At 37.3% G+C, this 24,611-nt stretch overlaps 1 protein-coding gene across 1 annotated transcript; it reads left to right on the top strand.

Moving 5' to 3' along the window:
* Positions 1 to 11,221: 11,221 nt before the first annotated feature.
* On the top strand, positions 11,222 to 18,935 carry LOC122641108 (cold-responsive protein kinase 1-like). Its single transcript, XM_043834428.1, has 7 exons — positions 11,222 to 11,254; positions 13,097 to 13,228; positions 14,808 to 14,923; positions 15,049 to 15,259; positions 16,041 to 16,275; positions 17,215 to 17,365; positions 18,331 to 18,935. The coding sequence occupies exons 2-7, from the start codon at positions 13,156 to 13,158 to the stop codon at positions 18,733 to 18,735; spliced, it is 1,191 nt and encodes a 396-aa protein (XP_043690363.1). The 5' UTR covers positions 11,222 to 11,254; positions 13,097 to 13,155; the 3' UTR covers positions 18,736 to 18,935.
* Positions 18,936 to 24,611: the final 5,676 nt, after the last annotated feature.

Below are 24,611 nucleotides of genomic sequence, written 5' to 3'. Positions count from 1 at the left end.
AAACGTTATGGATTTAGTTTCCGGAGATGAATTTGAATATGCAAGATTTTTTCAAAGTTTTTCGGTTCCTGGTTTGAAATCACAGTGAGCTTGAAAGTTGAAACCCCTTTCAGAGAGGAAATCACGAGCTGTTAATGAGCGTTATACTATGAGGTTTCCCCAATCTGAGCTTTCCTGGGTTGTTTGCAGGAAGAAGAAAGAGAGTAATTTGGTAATTTTAATTTCACTGTATTCTATGGAATAGGTGATAAGGGTAAAATGGACATTTTCATTTAAACACTAACAACAGACTAACACTGTCAGGTTTCAAGGGATGTCAAGTAATTGTTTCAAACGTTGGTAATTGTAAGTAAAATGGCCATAGTACAGGGGGTGTTCAAGTAATTTTCTCAATAAGTTATGTATGGTCATGCATTCAATCTGAGGTTATATTATTTATTTGCCACGTGGCAACATAGGTCAAGTGGGAAAATGAAAGCCGATGTGGCTATCATGCCACATTAACATTAGGTAGTGCGACTTAGTTGCTAACCATTAGGATAACCACTATGATGGGAGGGGTTAACTATAAGGGTACTTAAGAAGAGATAGGTCCATGGTTTTGGTTAACAGGAACTTCTTGCCATCAGATTCTTGCCATCAGATATAGCCATTGAATAAAACCCAAAAGCCAGAAAGACTTATCTTAGAACATAGGCATCGCCGCCGTCCGAGGTTCGTCATCGCCGGAGAAGATAAAATGCCAAATAGGAATTGGACTTTAGGCAATCTTCGATCCTACATGGAGAGGTAAGTCTGCATTCTCTCCATTATGTTTATTACACAAGAGAGTAAAATAAGTGAGAATGATTTTCCTATGATTAGGTTGTCTCAGTTATTGAAGACCCGACTTGGGATCAGCCCAACCATAGGTTGTCTCTTTAGCACTGGGGAGCTCGGCTTCGAATCACTTTGGATCAGACCGGACAGTTCATCTGTTAATTACTTCACTTAAGCTTGAAGGTCAGGAATGTGGTTGGAGAAGCCGAGGTGCAGGGACCACACGACCGGGTAGTGTTCTCTTGCCCATAAATTTTTTTTTAGAAATTAACTGTGATTAAACTTTAAACCGAGAGATGGCCGATCAAGAAAACCACCAATAATCATTTATAGTGGACCTATTAGAGGTCATCTTGTTACGGTCCGGACCGAACTTCCAATAATTCTTGGATTAAAATCCTCTTCAATTCCCCCATGGTGCAGTTCGGGGTGAAGAGATCAACACCTCACAGGCACAGGCACAGGCACGACATCCAACGATCCATCTACCACAAATTCGGACTGTTTAGGTGATTGAGTTTGAGTCAATCTCCTCTTGGTGTCGCCAACCGATAGGGACAGTTTCTTCTCATCTTGAGTCTTATCCTTTATACAAACCATGTTCACTCTATCCAATAGTTGGAATAGTTACATTGTTTTTCCGCATTGCCATTTTGATGAGTTTTTCAAATTAAGACTGTGATGATCGAAAATGAGTTTTCCTTTTTGCAAATGGTTTCCAACTTGAGTTTTGCTCTATTATAAAAGTTTTTATTAATAGGGGGTTTTTGGCTGAGGCAAAATTGGGAAAAGGAATTGTTTCTTCAGATTTAAAAAGGAATAAAAGTAGGTGCTATCTATAAATAAGTAAAAAATCAGGGACTCTTACCAAAAACAAAGTCATAGACTATTTTATTATATATATATATATATATATATATAACTGTAATGTTAGTGTATTTATTATATTCTTTTTAATTTAAATTGAGTAATAAAATCTATGTATGCTCATATTTTATGACATTTGTTAGCCACTTCTCTACTAATCTTTGTTTATCTTTAATAACAAATATAAAAGTTAAGTTTATAAAAATAAACAATAACAATAATACTACATTTTATATGGTAACTAACCTACCCTCGTAGATGCCTTTTTATGACTTTTGCAAGCTAACATCAGCAAGTGACGAGAGTGGACAATCCTTTTCTTAATCATTTGTGCCTTTTCACATTCACCTAACAATTTTTTGTCTTCGATTTTAGCAATAATTAAAAAATTGAGGGTGGGGGGAGAGCTTTGTGCCTAAGAGAACGGCTTTTGTGCCAGTGTGCGAGAATCAATGGGTGCGCACACATGGAAGCATCAATAGAGATTAAGAAACTCCTTCAAAAACTAATAGTGGATTACAATCTAATCCCTAAGAAAAATAGTTCTAAATTTTTTTTTTTTTTTTTTTTTTTTTGGCCCTTTGGTTAGTATGAAATACTTATTTCACTTGGTTCCTTTTTTTTTTGGTAGAAAAAGCTCAATTAAAACTGTTCAAAAATTGCAGAGTTTGTCTAACAGAGATTGGATAATCAAGGAATGGAAATTAGTCAATCAGTCCTTCCTGCTAAGGAGACCGTTTTTCAGACCGAAGAGTCAGCCATACTGCTAATCTCCCTGAAAATATGAAAAAAATATAAGTTCTAATGTGAGTCATTAGAATTTTGATATCCCACATTATAAGAAGAATATCAGGCTTCTGATGTCAATAGGAAATTGGGCAGTTGTTTGTCAACTACTTTTCAAATGTGAATAAGATGCTGGCCAGTTGTTTTATCAAGAGGACGTTTGTTTATTAGGAATGCGAAATGCATAGGTGTTGGTGGGCTTGTTTGGTGCTTACCAGAACTGGGAATTAGTTGAAAAACAAACATATATCAACTTGTTGGAGTTTGGTGACTATATAACAAGTATCATTCCCATTTCATAGCAAAACAGGGAGAATCCAGTTCAGGTTCATCACTGCTTGGTCGCATGGTCTCTATACCAGCGTCCGGGCCAATGGGGGAGCCTGCTTGGGTATTCACCCAGGGGGCAGGGGTGTCATTTCATAGTACCCTGTGAGAGGACGTAGGGTAGGGGTGTCAATCGGTTGGGCTCAGTTGGGCCTAATCGAGCCTCACGGTGCTTAAAGCCTGCATTGTGACCGACCGTGTATATAATCGGGCCAGGCCTGGACAAACTCGATCGGACTCGGGCTATATTTGAGTAATACAATTGAGCCTTAAATGGTGCAGAACTGGGTTATGGGCCTATTTAATTTAAACGGGCTTTAAGCAATGCAGTCATTTCTGAGTAGTCTAACGTCCGATTTCATTCCTTTACAAATCTAGGATTCGTGAGTCCACCCACGTAAGGTTTTAATTTTCAAAATCTTAACAAGTGACAACCATTTCAATCACTTTGTTTGCCTCCAAGCTTGGATGCCTTTTTAATATTTTGAACTATAATTTCTTATTTTCTTTGTGCTCTCCTAGGTGCTATTGGAATTGGTGCGAAATTCAATACTGGAATAGTGTAATTGGTGCAACATTTTAGGTGAAGTATCTTTAATCTTGTAAGTTCATATAGTTTCCTCTTAATTTTTGTACACGGGTAAATATTGACACAACCACATAGGGGAGACCGGGAGAGGCAACGGGAGGGGAAGTTTACAAGTTATAGAGTCGGATTAGGTCAGACCTAGAATCGATCAGTTCAGTCAGGCACTCGACAGGCTAGAACCCCACACCGGGACCACCTGATTCTTAAACGTGTTGGGTTTAAGCTCGACATGTTTAGTAAACAGGCTGGGCGGGCCGGGCTCAGTTGGGTCTGCCGAACCAGGCCTAGAATTGACACCCCTAACATAGGGGGCGCCACAAAGCAGGGATCTTTTTCACTTATTTAATGATCAAGTGAGAGCTATTTTGTCACGAATCGAGTGTGAATCGAATCGATTAGATCTCTTAAGCCGTTTGGTAGAAAATTTAACCTCTCAAGTGCAGTGCAGTGCCCAGTGCACCACACTTAAGAATCCAACCATCCACTCAACACTTGGGAAGATAAAAAGACGTCATTGCCCATGTTTTTACGGTTGGATTCTTAAGTGTGGTGCACTACACTTGAGAAGACAAAAAATCCCGTTTGATATGAGGAAAATTAAGAACCAGTAATTGACCAACAGATTAGTATTTGACCAAGGTCTGAATTTTAAAGACCAGTTAGATAAATGGTCTGGTCCTAATCTTGGGGCTTAGAGTGGTAGGAATTGATCCAGACCGACCGGTTGATACCCTTGATGAATTCTCTAACCCTACTTTGCTAGCCATGCATAAATCACATTTGATACCAATCTAATGGATACAGCTACCCCAGATGAAACTCTCTTATTCATGCCCCAGTGTGGGGTCAATAAGAACACGTATAGGAACATTTGACTGAATGGAATTTTTTAGTTCACTATTTGGGCACACAAACCATATGACTAGTTAACAGTCGTTTTTCATTCAAATTCAAACCTTGAATTATTGAAGCATTTTTGCCAATCAAAAAGAGGCACTTGCTTGTTCTTGACGGCTCTAAACCTTATTTATGGGGCAGAAGTTTCCCACGGCCCAAATGAAAACTATACAAATGACGAGGTGGGAAGACGAATTCCTTCGTTTGGGAGCCCAAATATTTAGTCTCACTCTGGCATCGTGGGAATCTTTTTTCCCTAAAATTGTTTAGCAAAATCCAGTTCTTCTAATATAAACGCAAGTAGTAATAGTTTAGGTTTGTTGCAGAGATATGATTAATATGATTTCTTGAGATTGAATATCGTTTCTTGACCGTTAGCCAAAATGAGCAAGAACGAGAAAAGAAACAAATACATAGATATTCAACAACTTGTCTTTCTTCCTCCTTTGTCTAAATTAACTTGGATGTAAAACCTTATGGAAAAAGAATTTTAAACTCTTTCATAAAAGAAGTGTCTATCTACTGGTTTCGCGGAGAGAGGCTTAGTCGAGGGGGGTGAATGTTCACATACATGAGCGTACGTGAACAACTGACAGTCGTTCGGATGAAACATTTTCATAGAATAGATTCTATTTGAACAGCTGTGAGTTGTTCATGTTCGCTCATGTACCTGAACATTCCCTGCACTCTGCTTAGCCTGGTGGTTGCGCTTTGCTAGTGGTTTGCAGGGTTGAGCAGTGTTGGCTGTCACTATCCCCTAGTACCAAACCCCCCACCTCCTGCACACGCCACACCACGGGCTAATCCCTTGGGTGCCCACCTAGTGGTCTGTCTATGGGCCCTCAATAAGTTTAGCTGTTTAGAAAAAAAAACAAACATGCATTACTTTTTATTTGGGGTACATGGTCTTTCCGTGGGTCCATAACTTGTTGAGAGTAAGATGCCTTGTATTCCGTCACTTGCATACGTGGCTGATGGTGAAGGACTATTAAGAGGCCAAGGGCCTGAAGGGATCGTCCTACCTTGCACATTTATCTTCGTTATTGGCGGGGCCTTGACGAATTGGCGGGTTCATGCAAGGGGTTGGGGGTGGTAGCCCTAAGGAAATTTTTTTTTAGGGCTATATGAGTATTTCATTAAATTATCTGTATAGAGTTTCTCTATAAATTTCTAGCGAGTGTTCTTTTAATGTAAGCAATCTCACTGTGGACGAGTAGTTATAACCCTATTCTCCATTGATAGTCAAGCAGGTCCATCTCACTGTGGATGTAGGCAATCTTACCGAACCATGTAAATCCTTGTGTTCAATTGTGTGATTGTTTGTTTGCAATTTCCATTCTTTTCTATATCGTGTAGGTTCTCTCCTTTTTGTACAACTCTAATAATAAGCTAGGAGTCTATTCCACTGGATCAGTTTAGTTGAAAATCTGAAATCACAGTATGCCAAAATATGCAACAATAAAATAATACCAATAAAATTTAGGTTCTACTTGGTATAACCACGATTGCTTACATTGAGTATGAGAAATTTTTTTAGTTTAGACATTTGTACAATAGGAATTGTTTTGAGTAACTACTTCATTATAGTATTTTATCTTAGGGAGAGGGTTTCCTACATTGCCCCAGTGCAGTTTTCAGGTGAATGAGATTCCCTTTGAAATTTGACAATAGGGGGAGGGGCATATATGACATATCACCCCCTCATATGAACAGTGACATGTGAGGGATGTGCAATTTCATTTTTGATTTGACATTGTGTACAACTTTTTCCTTTTATTTTATATGCAAATTACTTTTGTATTTTATGTGTCGCATAGGCTAGTGACAACTAGCTTAGTGTCATGTCATCATGCATGGTTACCCTAAAGTTTTCCTTCACCTTGTGATGGAAGAATCCACTCCTCCCTTATTGTTCCAAACTATCCCTTCCCTTGGGCATCCGATGGTACTAGCACCCTCCTTCACCATGGGTGAGGAGAAACTCGGCCGGGACCCTACCATGGTCTAGGAGGGTCATTGGTTCAATGAGCGTTTGGTTTTGATCCGACTAAGCTTCAGTGGATTGATCTGGTCTGGCTCTTGCTGCAATCCCAACTCATGGTTTCAAGTAATCGATTAACTTGTTTCTACTTGGTCTTTCTAAATTAACCAAATAGCAATATTGTCTATTTTAAATCTTAATTGATTTTTTCCAAGCTGTATACTAGGGGCGTTGATCTCTGTGCCGCAGCGCCCAAACACATGGGGTTCTTTGTGCCACAGCGCAGGCTACACCAGGCACATGGGGGTGGATGCAATGACCGCCCTACCTTCTAAATGGTAGGCCCATGTACTTGAGCGCAATCTGCACTGCGGCACAGAGAACATTCTCCCATAACTATATATGATATATTTATGGGCATGGGGAGGCCCTTGAGCCCTCACACTTCATTTACTTACAAGCCAAATAGTGAATAAGCTTATTGCACTTCCAGCTTAATACCACCACCACAACGAAACACCCTGTATCATGTTGGCAAATGACGATTATGGTATGATGTCAGATGGCGTATGTTGGCAAACAAGACATCATAATCACCATCCACCATAATTGACTTGACTATGCCCTGTTTGTCTAGGCCCAAATGGGCCTGTCCAGTGTGTAAGCATTTTGATGGTAAGATTGCTTAATTTAGACCGTCTTTACGCCCGAAGTGGTGGTAACCTCATTCATTGGGTATGTCTTTTTATGTGATTAACTGTTTGATGAAGACATCATATATTAATATGATAACAAAAAAAAATAATTTTTAAATGGGTTGATGTGCTCTGTGTCACAATGCAGTTTGTGTCCCAATACAGAGAGTATTTGGCCTTTTTAGATTTATAAGAAAGGGCGATGTTCTCTGTGCCACATTGCAACCTGTGCCCAGAAACATGGGGTGGGCGCAATGATCACCCTGCTCCCTGCATAGGCTGTCATGTGTCTGGGCGCACGTTGCACTACAGCACAGAGAATATTCTCCCCAAAAAGAATTACGAAACAACTACATTTATCATACAAAGTAATTGTAAGACGAAGCCAAAAGCACTTATTTTGTTGTTAATTTTCTTAGGAAAAAATACACCCCTCCCTTGAACTATGCCCTCACGGATCTTTATCCTCTCAATTTGCCTGCCTGTAATTGACGACAAGTACATCTAATAGAGGGAGGTGGACCCCACCTCGGTCAGGGTCCACATGGGATCCACCTCCCTCTATTAGATGTACTTGACGTCAAGTACAGGGCAGGCAAATTGAGAGGATAAAAATTCCTAATTACACCCCTCATTCCTTGTGTTTTTTAAAATTACATTCATATCCCTTAAGGTAGACGGTGTTAATTGTAAAATGTAAAGACTATATTACCCTTAACCCTTTCTCTGCATCATGTTCCTCAAATCACCCTCCTCAACCCTTTCCATATAACCCCATCCCCACCCCCTTTCCTGAAACTTCGCTATCCTTGCTGCTATCCTTGCTGTCAACGTCATCCATCTCTCTGCCCCCAACCCTGCTAGTCTGCTACCAACGCAACCCATCTCCCCTCACCCACTCATGCTCTCTCCTTGATCCTTTCCCTGCAGCCCTGTCCCCACCTCCTTTCCTGCATCTTCGCCCTCACCCTTGCTACTTGTGCAACCCATCTCCTAGCCCCTAGTCATGCTCTCTCAATCCTTTCTCTGCAACTCTAGCCCCACCCTTGCTGCCGGCACAACCCATCTCTCCGCCCCCACCCCTACTGCCGGCGTAAAAAAGTATCACAATTGTGAATTGTATCAATGACAAGAAAATTGAACACCTCCCTCTCACATTTTCTGTTATTGTCATGCGGAAATGAGACAACAAGAAGTTTGCTTCAAGAAAGTCTTATGTTCAAGAATGAGGCGATCTACATGGAATCAAGTTCTTCCTACAAGTAATTTCAATACTGCAATTTCCACCATTTGCACCTCAGATAGCCTTAGTGACTCTGAGATTGCAATCCGTGTGCTTGCCAAAGCTTGCTGGTTGAACTGAAATGGGGATCTGGCGTTCTTCCTAGCTCTGGAAAATTGCAACTACTCAAATCGCCGGAGAGTTGCAAGGCTTGATGCTCGTCGGTTAAGCTTTCATCGCCGGCGAATGGAAGTTAGGAAGAAGAAGATGAAGTTCAGCGTGTATTGCGGACGAAGAAGATGAAGCTTTCCCCTAATTTTTTTAATAAAGGGTAAAAAAGTAATCTTACACTATACAAGGATTTTTTTTAGATTAAACGAGTTTGTCTTTATTGACGTCACTACTTAACGGAGAAATACTAAACTTGTAACATATTGTAAACTATAGAGGAGTTCATGTAATTTTTGAAAATACAAGGAAGATGGTGTAATTAGGGCATAGTACAGGAGAGGAGGTGTAATTTTCCCATTTTCTTATCTTGTAGATATGTGGCTATGGTGATTGGTGAAGGATAAATCATAAAATAAGTGACAGAAAACTGCAAGAATGGGAAAGGAGGGGTGGCTGTGTGGAATGTTCTCTTACTGTCTGTGTGAGGAGGAATTTGCACGTTATACCAATGAGTGCTTTGAAAAAGGTATCATTTATATGAAAATCACATTTTCAAAATAAATTAAAAAAAATCGTGAGAGAGAAACTACACATTGAGACCGTGGTAATCTTTTTTTCATGATTTAAACTTAAGGATTAAGTTTCCTCCACCTATAGAGGACGGTTCACCCACCGTCTTAGGGTTCACAAACCCCTCCTAAGGTTTTGGTATGCTTCAAAATACCCTCCTAATACCCTTTTCTGCCCTCTCTTGCCCTGTGGTGAATGGGACCATTCACCGTGGGTGAAGGAAAATTTAGTTCGTAACTAAAATTCAAACCTTCAAGGTTCACGATCTAACTAAAACCTGCCAGCCCTCTGAAAACATATTCAAAAACTGATTGTTACATAGCAATTGAGTAGAGTTGTATATCTACTCTACTTCACTCTCAGTTCTCATCATGAACTTAATATTTCTGTAATGGACCTGAAGCTAAGACTGCTAGATGTTTAAGTAATTACTACTTTGTGATAATTGTGATGATTTAATTTTTAATTTTTTTGAGGGGTGGTGGGAATGAAGGAAACAAAATTTTATATTGTGCATAATAATGATAGAAGCTCAGGGTCAAAAGTAATATAATATGATGAACATAAAAATTTGATTGAATCTGATTTACAATTTAGAAAAAGGCAGATTTTCCCAGATTAACTCATGGAATTCATATCTCAAATATGATTAACCTTGTATGAGCTCAATTAGTGTACTCACCAATTAAATCTGTTAAATATCCTAGGATTGGTTTGGATTTCTCTAGGGCTGACTTGAAACCAACTTAATAGATTAATTTTGTATTGAGGATTGATGTCATGTACTCTATGGTTTGGGTTGTGGGCTGTCTCCGAAGAATTGTTAAAAACCAATTGTGATGGGGTTATTAAGGTTATTATTGGGAATTCTATAGAAACAAAGATGAATGAGGAAAAGAGCTAGCAATCCATTTCTCCATTGCTAGTGAAGTCGCTCTCATCTCACCGAGTCACCGTAGACATAGACGCCTTACCAAACTATGTATATCTTGCAATGTGATTGTTTAATTGTTCTTTCTTTTGTTTCGTTTTGTTTTCTACATCATGTATAAATTTCAGTTTTATATTATGAAGATTTTCAAAGTTGCACTTTACAAATTAAAAACTAAGATTCTAGTTTTTAAGTAACTGAAAATATAATTAATAGAACTATCCGATACCTAACAGTTACTTTATATTATTGTTTATTTTTCCTCCCTAATACAAATTAAAGTTTAGGGAAAAAGAAAGCTAATTGGTCGTGTAGCTCCTATGCCTAGATTCAAAAATGCACGAAATTACCATTCCACCCCGTGGAAATCAAAAATCCTATCTATGTTAATGCCAATGCATTCACTCTCATTGGCCCCCGTGCTGATGTGGAGATATGCCCAGATAGCGATCTCTTGCCCATTAGTTTATTAGTATGTAAATTTAGGAAAATGATATAGATATTATCATAGTACACACCCACACTCTCTTTTTCGTTATACTTTTTGATATTATCTCTGCTTCTTAACCATGTGTGTCTTCTGTATGAAAAAACATCAAACACTTCCTCGTGTGATAACTCACTCAACTATATGTACATTTGCTAGAAAATTACAATAAAAAGAAGTTAATCCTCGCTATGTACTGATGATTACTAGAGTTTACCTCATTTAAAAACAAAAATATAGAGTTTACTTTGTTAAAGAAAGTGCATTAAAAAATATTTTATCCCAATTGAAACCTAAATCACCTATGGCATATCCCCACAACTCTGAAGTCTAAAAAGCTCTTATGAACAAATCATGCGAAAACAGATCTCATTGGATCCTCTCATACAATTTCTATTACATCCCATATGCTCCTAGGGGTTCTAACTTCTAAGTTTTAACAGCTTTTGAATTTGAATTTGAATGTTAGGTATTGAGTGATAGTACATATTCTAATCCATTGAGTACAAATCAATCTATAATTCATTAAAGATTCCAATCCAGTTGTTCTGGGTTGTGGTACAGCATAAGAATTAGTACCAAAGTTTGTAGGGTCACATTTCCCTGTCTGCAATTCAATTTGATACATTTGACTGGCTTTTGTCGCTCTGTATTGAGTGTGTTCTCATCGGACTTTGGACAGATTCAAAAGAGCGTACGCAGCCCTCCGTGGACTTAGAGATTCATATTTCAGAGGAAACAAATATTATTTTTGCGGCTTTGCGTGGCAGAGGAAAAGCTTTTCGTTTTCTCTCTGTGCTCGTTTATTGGGCCGTACGAGGAAGATACAAACCAGCTCACATACCAAATTTCATCCCTTCCCTGTCTCTGCCGGTCTCCCTCGGTCTATGCTGTATCGACCTGGCTTTCAAGGTAAATATCCTACCTGGGTCTTTAGACTGTCAGTGGTTCTATTTGGATTCTGTTGCTTCTCTGGTCTGTAAGTTCTGTTTGGTGTCTGGGGCTGTTTTGGGGTATTGGGTTTTTAATCTTTTGGTTTTCTGTGTTGGGGTGTTGGAATTGTTCTTGTTTTGTTCATTTCTTTGAGCTGCTGAAGCATTTTTTTGGCGTTGTTGCTGAAGTGAGTTAGTGGATTTTTGTGGAATTTTCAGATTATATGGGATATTGGGGGTTTTAATATGTTGTGCTCTTGGAATTTCTCTTGTTTGGTTCAGTTCATTGAGTAAATAATACATTTTTCCTATGTGGTTTGTCAGTGTTGATTGAGCTATAGATCTCAGAAACTCCTCTTTGAGGTGTTGCTATTTTTTAAAAATTTGATCTTACAATTCACCTCTTCTTCCTTTCCCAGATTTAAGAAAGTATTGAGGATCAACCAAGATAGGAATCTGATAATTGTAGATGAGACTATGATTCCCATTTAGGGGTTTGATATTTATTTCCTTTTGAAGTGCTTGTGAAATATTAAGTGCGATTGTGATGAACCTGACAGATTTTTTAGCTTCCCCCTTTATGTGGCTGTGGTTTTGAAAGCTCTTACTTTGTTCTGTGTGCTTATTGCATTCATTTTAAGCACCTGTCAGATGGAAACTTCATAATATGTTCATTAAAATGTTTAGATCATGACCCTGTTATGAATTGGAAGTCCAGAAGTGAAAATGCTGAATCATTTCCATTATGTGTATCTTCTTCCTGTATTTATTGGATTGACAGTTGTAGGAATGAGAATGATAAATGCAGGATTTCCGTGCACATAATGAATTTCCCCACTTCTTTTGCATAAACCCACTTTTTATTTTTGCCTTTTTGATCCATTTCTTCGTATTGGGAGTTAGAGGAATGTTGCTGGTATTTGTATTCATAGTCTACAGAAATTATCTTCTTGGGAATTATAGATTTATAAAATGAAACATGAGTTTCAGTTTTTCTGTTCTTTTATTCCCTTCACCCTTTCTGAAATTACCATGCTGAAAGTAGTTTCATTGGTTGATTTGTTCTGCTCTATTTATATTGTTCTATATTACACATAAAAACCGGGAAGGAATTTTACCTCCTGATGCATCTGGTTGCATCGCTATCCATCATTGATGAATTGATGGGAAGCTACAATGGATGGACATTGTGGCATTACGAGATGGATCCTACCAGTTGCATTAGGAATATCTCTTTGCATTTTTATGTAAATGAATTAACCGACCCCATTAAGTTTGAATAAGGCTGAGTTTGTTGTTGTTTGTTGTATTCTTATGTAAAAGAAAAGCTGTTCTAAGGCTAATGAATCTGAAGATAACCATACAGTTGACATTGCTGCTGTTTTGGTCCATTTTTACTATATCATGCTAGAATGGTTGCTACCATTCTCAATTGTGAAAGCTATAAGATCCATGTAGAATCTTCCGAAAAGCAAGGTAGGAAGCTGATAAGAGCCACCAAAGATCTGCATTCTAGATGCAAAAGGTTAGCCTTTCCTAGGTTCTCTGTATTCTTAGAACTTTCAACTATTCTGCTTCATAAATCAATGGAGTAAGGATTCTCAAAATATCTGGACATTATAAGTCAGAACTTTAGAGGCTTTTCTGTCAGACAGAGAATGTGAAGATTAAATATCAAAACTATTGACTGTTTCTGTGTTTGGCCTAGAAATTAACTGAATTCCTCCATTATTAATAAGAAAATGTTTTGGCCAGTTATATGGTGGAAAGATCATCCTGGGCTCAGATGATAACATCTGTACTTCGTGGTTCGTATTGGCAGGTTTTGGGTTCTTTTACAACTGAGACATTGAAAGCTTGTCAGTGGTGCATTATACAGTAATGAATTGTTTCTCTTTCTTGTTTACAAGGAAGAAAGCTTCATCAGCTAGAGAGACTGTTGAAGTTGTAGAAGGTAACTAGCTAAACAGTAAAAATTGTATGGGATAATTATTTCTCAAGACTCAAATCATTGAAGTTGATGCCTTTTTTTCTGATTATTTTATCATGTCTAACTCGCATCCACCTACGCATACACACACACATACAACACTTTGTGTGTGCTTGGGGAAGGGGATTGATTGGTATGATATGTGTAATATATATCTTCATGCCTCCAGACTATTACTGCGTGTGCATCACCAAGACAAGGGACTATCTTGTATGTAAATATAAACTTTTGGAACTAAACTTGTGTCAATTTAGTTCCTTTATGAACATGCATTTTAAGATACTGTAGTCTCTACTAAAGGACTTCCCAAGAAGCAGAAACAGAATAAGGCATTGAATGCTAAAACTGGAGGCCTCTTTTCTCTTAACATGTTTAATACAAAACAGTTCCAAAATAGCAGAACCCGAACAACTAGTGGAACCAGGATCTCCAAAACAGGAAAAAAAGAGCAGTTTATGGAGAAAATTAGTAACTTGAAGCAAAGAATGAGATAAGTCTGATTTTCTGGTTGAGTTCTCTTCTCTATCAGTAGAATATGTATGCATAATGTCTCTGAAATCAGAGGACAAGCATGTCATGCAGACAACCCCAAGTGCTGCTAGGAGAACAGAGTAGCAAAACTAAAAGTAAGTATTCTAGTTAATCAAACTCAGCAGAATAATTCAAAAATCCAGAGAGCAACGAACTAAGAACTCGACTTGAAGAGAATTATGAGCACAGCAAGTTATCAGGAAAAACTTGACATAACAGAGGTGCTACAGGTTCTTAATAGTTGGAATAGACTGCCCTGCTGATGAGAAGAATGGAGTATAAGAATAGAAGATATAGAACAGGCCAGGAATCTACCTGAAACCCCCTTTTGAATCTGCAAGTTGAACCTGAAAATTCACTCAGAAGATCAGAACTGACTCTACAGTACTTCAGAGGAACCGAAATTCATTAACTCAAAAAATCTTTTTTTTTTTTTTTTTTGGGGGGGGGGGGGGAATGTACGCCTTTGCACCTATTTATAGGATTGCAATATTCATGGACTGATTAGGACTATCCTGGACCAAAGCCTATACTAAAACTGAAAATCAAATAAAAAAAACTACGACTTAACATACCTATTGACCAGCTTTATATAACTCCTAGTTCATCGAGGACTCTGACAAACTTTCATAATTCAAGCTAGAAAACAGACCTAATTCCAGCCAAATCTATTAACAAAGCAAACGTGATACAAAACAAAATGACTAAACTATCCCTACGACCAGGACAGAACTGAATTCCTGAGGACACAAGCAATCAGCCATTGTATGTCCAAATCAGGTCCTCCTCTTTGACTTCAATACTGCATCAATGTTCCTTACCCATCCAACTGTCTAGAGATTGAAAATGTATTTTATTTTATTATATACATTTCATTCTTGATTTGAACAAGTTTGGGTATTGACTGTATTTGTGTTTCTATATCTTCTGTCTTTTTCATATTGTGTATTATGCATCTTCATTCTTTACTTTATATGTTTATAAGCTTCTTACTCGTTTCATATTATCTCAGAAGTTTCAGGCATCCAGAAAGTTAAACAGTACACATACAGAGAATTAAAAAATGCTACCGAAGATTTTAGTCACGAAAATAAAATAGGGGAAGGTGGTTTTGGTTGTGTCTACAAGGTAAGTTGCATATATTTTGCACATTTGAGTAGAATACTTCTCCTAGATTTGTTTTGTTGAGAAAAGTGGCTCAATGACTCCTCTAATGGCTTCTTCTATCTTATAAAATACTTTCTTATGTTCAGGGAAAGCTTAGGGACGGCAATGTTGTTGCTATTAAAGTACTTTCAGCTGAATCAAAGCAAGGGGTCCGGGAGTTCCTGACAGAGATAGAAGTGATATCGTATGTAGAGCATGAAAACCTAGTCAAGCTGTATGGTTGTTGTGTGGAAGGAACCCATAGAATTTTGGTATATGGCTACCTTGAGAATAATAGTCTTGCACAGACTCTCCTTGGTAATTCCACTTCTGTACTTGGTCTGGATATTTTTGCTGTGATGCCTGGATACTCTAAATACATAGCATACAAATATACCTCATGAGTCCTTTATAATATACTTTCTTGTTTTGTATTCTTACCTGTTGAAATTCTTCTTATTCATTTTGTCAGGAAAAATATATTGGCCTATATTGATAAATGTTTTTGTTAAGATTTCTTAATATTAGAAGTTTGATTAAGTGTAGTAGCATATAAAAACAAGAAAATGATAATTTGAACAAGTGGCAAATCTCAGCCAGAGTTCCTAACATGCACACTCTAACCTGCTTGACTCAATGGGCTAACTGTATCCCCCTCTTTAACTCCATCTCAAACTCACTAAATTTCCCAATTACATATTTTTATTATGATAAAATAATTAAAATTAAGCTAAATTATTATTTATTTATATTTTATTTTAATTAGGTTACTGAACTCGCCTGGTTATTAGTGGGCTGAGCTTGGGCATGCCTACCCCATGCCAATTGAATAAATAGGCTGGTTTAGGCCTGGCATATGGCATGGGACACCATTTTCCAACCTGCTAGGACCTGCCAAATTACCAGTGTTGATTGGAACATAAGAAAGTGAACTTCAAAATGCTATCTTGGAGTTTGGATTCGGTACTTGGATATGAGGAAAAAAGGATTTGTCAATATTTCGTTTAGCAATTACTATGCGCCTATTTCATTCACAACATCTATAATTCTTAAGCCATTGATCATCTTGATAGTGATTTGGGTCCTGTTTATTTTTCAGGAGGCCACAGTAGGATGCATTTTGATTGGAGAACACGTTATAAAATTTGTATTGGTGTTGCACGTGGGCTAGCATTCCTTCATGAGGAAGTCCGACCTCATATTGTTCATAGAGATATCAAAGCAAGCAATATCCTCCTTGACAAAGATCTCAATCCCAAAATTTCAGACTTTGGTCTCGCAAAGCTTATTCCATCCAACATGACACATGTCAGTACTCGTGTTGCTGGAACAATGTAAGTTCAAAGGATCCACTTTGCTCTTGTGAAAATTATACCTTTTTTGCAAGTGAATTTCAGTTTCTTGGTCATCTTGGTGTAATAACTCTACTACAACAACAACAAACACAGCCTTATCCCAACTTAATGGGGTCAGCTACATGGATCCAAACAAGAACAAATAAGGGAAAATTGAGAAGAGATGGGAAATGCAAAAAGGGAAAATGAAAAATGAAGGATAGTAGATAAAACGAAAAGTGTAACATAATAATCCCTTAATGCAGCATTAAGGCATGTGGTTAGGATTGTTTACCAACATAGAAGTTATACTGGCTTTAATCCATTGAGGACAGTGATCCACATGCAGGGATAGACATCTCTATCTTCCATTCTCATGATCCCAATTAAAAGGTGAAGACAAAAAGGTTGAGCTCATCAGACCCTTGTAAACATCCACTAGGACTTCTCTGGATCATTTGGTCTTTCAAAATGAACATGTTGATCGAGTGACTATGTTCGTAAATTTGTTTGTGTTTTCTGCCGAAGACAGTTCCCATTTTGAGACATGAATATTGGTCAGTCTGGCATTTGGCTCCCATATTCTTTGGATTGAGCTCACCATTTATTTGTCTTTCACTGTATCTGGATCCTTCAAACTAAGGTTTTGGCAACTCATTTTCGAATTCAACACCATAATTATTGAATGTGCTGTAGAAATGAATCTATTTTGGCGTAGCCTTTGAACCATACCTCAAAGTCTGCAAGACTACCTCTAACAGTGTAAAGTTGGAATAAGACCAGATAAATGTTGGCTGCTGCTATGATTTACCAAAATTGTTCTATATGAAAATAGGTCTAACATATGAAAGTTAGCTTCTACTCTTGATTCCACTTGCTTTAATTCTCCAATTTTCCCTTTTAATTTGTGATGCTTTATTTTCTTTTTCCTTTTTGTAGAGGTTATTTGGCACCTGAATACGCAATACGAGGACAACTGACACGTAAAGCAGATATTTATAGCTTTGGAGTTCTCCTTCTAGAAATAGTTACTGGCAGATGTAACAATAACTCGCGGTTGCCAGTTGAAGAACAATATCTTCTTGAAAGGGTAAGAGACTCTTGTGAACCTACAACCCAACTCAATTTTAATTGGCAAATTTGTATCTCGACTGTTAGCTAAAGTTGCCATAGCTGGTAAAGATTTCATGTGAAGCACATGCAGGATTGTAAGACTAAGACATTTATTAATCCTTGCTATTTTTTGTCAATAAACTTGATTTAGAAATGTTCTCTGTCTCATCCTCCCAAGTGCTTGTAATAGATCGGATGTTACATTCATCAAAAGCATTGATATTTGACACACCAAACTTCCTTTACTCATGAGTGGATGATGTTCTCCATTTCTTTAACACACCCAGAGTTTTAGATATTGTAGATTAAATATCTCGCTATCTCATTTGTAACACAAATCTTCCAATTCAACCAAGGAATGTCATTATACAATGATGTTCCCAAAATTGAAAAGACGTATTGTCATAAAAGGTCATAGATACCAAAATCTTGTAGTGAGATGCATATCAAACTAGGTAAAGGAATTGATGACAAATGATGTGAGGAAAACGTATCATGCGTGAAGAAGAATGATATGTAGGCTAATCTTTTATATTGAATACCATTCTCTAGTAAAGGAACATTACACTTTTGCCTATTACCTATATTACTAGTGCATGAATCCTCTCTGATTTCAGAACCATGGGGTGGCTGTCGTGTTTTTTTTTTCTTTTGTGGAAGGGGGTGGTTAGGAGGTTGTCGATTTTTTAGGTGGATTCCTGAACTGATATGGGCTCTAGGCGCCTTTCATTAAATTCTGTATTTAGCTCCTGCATGTGCTAGTGTGTTGAGGTGCCCTTTATGCATGGAAATGACTAGAGATTATCCCTTGGGAATGTTATCATAGGCTTCAATGAAATATCAATAATGGTGATTTTACTTGTCTTTGATTACTAGCTCCCATTTTCGAAAATTTCTCAATGATGGTATAGACACCACTTTGTGGGGATTCTCCTCTTGCAGACATGGGTGCTGCATGAACGAAAGGAGCTCGTGGGGCTGGTTGATACATCATTGGATGGGATTTTTGATGCTGAGGAAGCATGCAGGATCTTGAAGATTGGCTTGCTGTGCACTCAGGATGCACCTAAGCTGCGGCCATCAATGTCAACTGTTGTCAAGATGCTAACAGGTGAGATGGATGTGAATAACATGAAGATAACGAAGCCAGGTCTTATCTCTGATTTCATGGATCTCAAAGTTAGAAATGGTCAGAAAAAGAAGACTGATGCGATGACATCTTACATGGCATCCTCTGGATCAGATAAGATGGATAATTCATCCCTCTCTTCAGGAAACACCACTTCCACTTACAACGCCACATATGGTACCATGACCTTCAATTCTATATACGAAAGAAGCAACTGAGAGAAGTCATCCCTACGAAAGATGTTCTATTTTTTTGTTTCTTGCCTGATCTACAGGTTTCTTGTCACATAAGTTTTGGGTAACCCCATTTTTTTTATTTTTTTGTGTGTTTAACTTTGCTTACCATGATCATTGTAGGAAAGTAAGCTTGTAAAAGAGGATGGTTTGATATATCAAATGTTTTTAACTTCATACAGGTATGTTAAAAGGAGCATAGCAACAGAATGGTAACAGTTCATGTAGTCTATGAGGACTGCAATAAATTTGTTTTACCATCTTTTTCTTCAGAAATAAAAGAATTTCATTGAAACTTCTAATATTTGGGATGTGTTTGGTATGCATTCCAATAAATCATAGCAAACAGAGTAGGACATTGAGAAAATTTCTTTTTGGTGAAATATTATTGCCACAAGGGTCTGTTAATTTTCCAATTATCAGATGAACCTATTCAACCACGTGGACAAATGATATATCCATTATGAGTGTATGATCTAGTAAGAGTCTAATTCTATCAAATACCTTCACATTTATTGGCACAACTTTGAGGGATAGACAGGTTAGATATGAAAAATAATGAAAATAAGCGGCTCAAATTTATCTTGTGACTTTTGGGAACAACACAACTCTCGCGACGCCAATAAAACTACCCTCTCCGATGTTCATATCATTGCGTGAAAATTAAGTGTAATTAAGAAAATCTATTTTGAAGGAAAGCTCAAAAAGGCCCAGAAAGAAGGATAAGCAAATGAAGCTCGAAACAGAACAGAACCCACAATAAATAAGCCGAAAGCAAAAAACCCATATATGAGGGATGGGCCAAAAACTAAACCGGTTACTGAGTCCCAACTCACAAGTTAAAGGGTTCTTCCTGGGTTCCAGGAGGATGTGGCAGTCATTTTGTCTACCCTTGTGTCAGGGTGTAGGAGTGGCATGCGCTGCGCAACTGGGTGGTGTTCTCTTTCCCTTAAATGTTATATAAAAATAGTTGAAATGGTTTTCCGTCGTTTTTTAATGTTATTGCGAGGGACCTAGCTGATACCCGGCCATGAGCGAGGAGATCATTTTAATGTACAAAATAAACAAGATTAGACTCAAAATAATGAAAATATGGAGTCATCATCCACTACAAACTGATCTAATCCATAAATTTAAGGAAATAAACTTTGTTTCCTAGTTGCATCCAGCACCTCTGACAAAAAGAAAAAAAATGATGGAAATGCTGATTGGAGAATCTCAAGTTAGTTAGAGATATTAGATTGTTTAGTCTTAGTTTTGTAATTATGTTTTTTTTAAGGGAAATTTTCACATTTCTCTCCTGAGGTATCACGTAACTACAAAAACATTTGTTTGTTTAGTCTTAGTTTTGTAATTATATTTTTTCTAAGGGAAATTTTCACGTTCCTCTCTTGAGGTATCACTTAATTACAAAAACATTTGTAGTTTTAGAAAATTATGTGTGCCTTCTTACTTTTGTAAAAAGTTAACAAATGCACCTATCCTGTTAAGTTGGGACTAACAACGTTAGAATTAAAAGGAAGGAAAGTTACCAAATGCACCTATCCTGTTAAGTTGGGACTAACAACGTTAGAATTAAAAGGAAAATTAATCAAATTGCCCTCATCTTTCCCAAATCGTTTAAGATTTGAAAAAACAAAAAATCAAATGGATCTTACCATTAAACCCACCAAAATCCACATAACAGGGTACCCAACTCAATTTCGACTTGGATTGCATTCAAAAGCTTGGGAAATTTGTTTGATATGGAAGCTAGCTTTACTGATTCAAGGATCAAGCTTAAATTTTTAGATGCAAGAGAGTTAGTAGGCAGCAAAGTGTGGAGATCGAGTTCTATGGAATAGGTAAAAGTCATGAGTTGGGCACCCTGTCCATTCACTTGCGCGTGAGTGGGCTGGCCAATGTGCAAGCTGGATGGGAAGGCGAGGGGGTTCTATTCCATGATGGTAGGGAGAGACACAAATACATGCTAGGTAGTCCGGCGGCATCCCCAATCTTTTCCCATAGGTAAATTATGTGGGAACTATAGAAATTTTTTTTTTTCTATTATTATTTGGAAAAAACAAAATTTGTAATATGAACGTAGTCTTCCTCCAAGAAAAAAAAACTTTAAAAAAATTGAAAAATTGCACTAGAAATACACTTTTGATTTGTTGGATTTTCCCTGGACTTGGGTTTCCTCTAGCCGTGGCGGGAGCTGGAGGATTCAGACCAGCAAAAACAGAGCAATTTTTATCACCTCAAGAAAAGTACACCTGATGCACCAAAAAGGTACATCTGACGGTGCACCTTAAAATGATTTTGTTTAAAACACTCCTCCAAGTGCATGTGCACAGTCAGATGTACCTTTTTGGTGTACTTGAGGGGATAAAGGTCCAAAATAGGGGGGTCTTGGTCATTTAATAGAGGGGCCCCACATGGGACCTAGCTGTGAAATGACTCAAACACCCCTTGTTTTGCTGGGTTGGATCCTCCAACTCCCGCCAGGAGGAGAGCCAAATCTCCCCCCCTCCTTTTTTGTTTTGCCTTAAAATAGAGAACACTTTGATCACTTGCACTAAACTTTTTTTTAAAAGTTTTGACTCATATATGCTACAAAGTACTGTTTGCAGTCCCTGACAAAGTTATATCCTTCTATAGAAATTAAAAAATCTATTACTTGTCCTATATCACTAAACATTCTTACATGTCTCTTTTGTTCATACTTTACACTCTCTTAATCTCCTTTTATATTATGAGCTTGAAGCCTTAAAATACTTCTAGCTTTAAGGCTTCTGAGATTGGTTTTAAAGAGAGAGAGACAGATGTCTGTGCCATGTTAAATTTTAAAATATAAATGGGTGTACGTTCTCAGTCTGAGAGCGGATCTGGGCACAGGCTGCGCCCCGACACATTGAGTGGGGTTTGGGTATTTGGGGCCAGTGCAGAGAACTTTATCTCAATAAAAATTATTAAATTAAGCTCCTGACTACTGCTAGCTGTTCATGACATAATTATATATGTAGGACATCATCATCAGGGGTTGTTGCCACTGCTGTTGGAATTTGAACTTCCATTCCCAGTTAATTTGTTTTTAAAACCCTAAAACAAAATCCTTTTGGGACTTCTTAATAGGATTTATTAAGTCTAATCAGCTGCACTAAGTGGGATTACATCTTTCTTTATTTAAAGAAAACAAATAGGCCCACTTGAAGACTTGAGGACATCTCTCTGTGCATGAAAATTGAAGAGCACTAATAATCAAAAGGGCTTGCAATTCCTAAAGAGCTTTTTGGCTTTGGTGTTGGACCTCACCATAGTTCTCGTATATCGATTAAACTCATATATTTTAACATCAAATTCAAAATCTTAAATAAGTTTCAAATGCAGTTTTGTTTCAACTAGTGTCTCCACATTAAAGCTCCATTTACTCCAAAACCTCTTTTGCGCATGCTTGATGCTAGCAATGGTTGTCCGCATGCTTAATAATAAATTAGGGTATTGAAGTATATGTTATAAGTTTTTAAATGGGCTTAATTAATTATTGGGTTAGTCAGTTAATGGGAGTCTATGCATAAACTGGTTCCGTTCATTATACACTAAGATAGGCCAATCTAATTCACTATGGAACTGAGATTAGGGTTGGGACAATATTATATATACTTATCTTAGGTCCCTGCAACCCTCATCATATTTTTTCCCTCTTTCTCCCACAAAGAAGAGACTCGTGGAGTGCCAAAAGATTATAAAAGACTCAAGTCTAAGTGTGGTCATAATGTTTTGACAAGGGATTCGATGGCGCAATCGTCATTAACATACGTGGGGCAAGATATTCTAATCTTTACATTTGCATTTATGTATTCATGTTCTAGGTCATTATGTGGAATTAGGGTTTCAAGTTTGAAACCCATAATGTTTTCATCTAACTACAAGATTGTAATACTATTAGTGTGTTTAGGGTGTTTTTATTCAAATCTTGTTATTTCATTCACTGCACTTGTTTTATTACCTTCAACTAATTATGCATGTTACATCTTATTGAAGATTGATATTTTTGGAATGTGTCTATCAAAATCGGATTATTTTGGAATAAATAAATTTAATTTTGATTATTGCATGAATTTATTTACGGCTTTATAAGTTTGTTTCCTGGACTTTTTACCCAAAACAACTAAGGATAGGACCAGACATCCTGTTCATATGGTTGTTACATTGTATGTTGCTAAAAAAATTGTTTTCAGACATAAATGTAAGTACACATTATTTGTGTGTATAGAAAATAATTTAGTACAAATTATCACATGTGTTACTGTACTACATGTCGTATTAAGGAGAGATCCATACCTGTCACCAGTGACCCCTTGACCTGAGAGATCTTAATCGTTATGGTGTTACATTACAAATTTTGGTACATCAATGGTTGATGTCATATGGACTATTTTATATCAGTGTGTTGGATTCGTGATGGCGCATCGTGAGCGAAAGGGATGCTCCACATGGAATCCACTACCCTTGATTGAGGAATATCAACTAGAGTGAATATGTCTTTGATCAATTGGATTGAAATCTGAATCCAGTGGTGTTTTTGTAAATTGTTTAGAATTTTTATTTTTAATTTATTAAATATATTAGATTATTATTTCAAACAATGTTTAATCGTGTTTCTTGTCATCCGATTGGATCACGGGATCTTTGATTAAAGACATGTACGATGAATTGGGGTTTGAAAGTATTTAATTACATGCTCTATAGTCCATCATGAGATATTGTTTAATGGAGTATCCTATATGTAAATTAAAGAGTTTAGTTATAAATGACAATTAATTAAAAAATAAAAAAGGTTGTTGGTCATTTAATTATAGTATTTTATTTGATAAATTATTGACTGTAATTAAATGGATCATAGAATCCCCCTCTTCCCTCTTGATAAGTAAAATATACTTAATTGTTCCCAAGGGGACTTGATTCCAACATCTATAGCTTATGAGGATAATTTGATAGCCATTGAGCTATTAAATCCCTTAAGAAAGACGAGAGCATAGTAAACCTTTCTTTCATGGAACATTCTCTTAAGAAGCAAATTGGAATGCAAGTCAGAGTTTTCTTCACCAACAAGTTTCCTATTCACTTTATGAAAGTGAGTAAGGGAATCCACTTCAACCCTAAGGGATTGGGGAATTATATAAACACACCATAAGGGGGGGGGGGGTTCGTCCAGACAAGCTTGTCCGGATTTTTGGGCTCCCGCTCCCCAATTTGAGTGTTGGTGTATGGTTAGGGTTTTTGAAACTCTAGTTTGTTGGTGAGTGATTGTGTTGGCTTTGTTTTGATTTGGATATTCAAGAATTGAACATCTTCATATCCCATCGTTAATTGAGTGTGAAAGAACTATTATCTGGAGTAGGAAATACACTTGTAATTCTTAGGTAACCTATGTTTACTAGTTTAATTTTTAATTATTAGAAAAGATCTTAAACTTGAATGTAAAAGTAAATACCCGATTTGATTCCATTGTGCATTCAAGTAATCAAATCGGTGATTAAATCTCAACAAATATATTGTACTTTGTAGTTTGGATTGTGGGCTGTCCTCAAAGGGCTATTAAAAGCTGGTAGGGCTAGAAACCTGGAAGAGTCGGGTCACCTTGTTGCTTTATTTTCATTTCTTACCCCATGTCAAGCTGAGGGTTCCTTGTGTGTGTGTTGGGGGGGGGGGGGGGTAGGGTCAGGCAGCTGCCCACAAGAAAATTTTTTAGGATTTACATGGGATAATTCGGGAAATTTTAGCTCATTGTTAACCCTGTAAATTGGTAGTAATGCGGGTTAAAAGGTTTTGACAGAATTCTTTATAAACATAGAGAGTGTAATGAGGAGAACATGTAA

Source organism: Telopea speciosissima, chromosome 9 (genome assembly GCF_018873765.1).
Source record: "Telopea speciosissima isolate NSW1024214 ecotype Mountain lineage chromosome 9, Tspe_v1, whole genome shotgun sequence".
Classification (NCBI taxonomy): Eukaryota; Viridiplantae; Streptophyta; class Magnoliopsida; order Proteales; family Proteaceae; genus Telopea; species Telopea speciosissima.
Note: the sequence above shows the minus strand (reverse complement) of the source record. Positions and strands in the feature narration are given on the sequence as shown.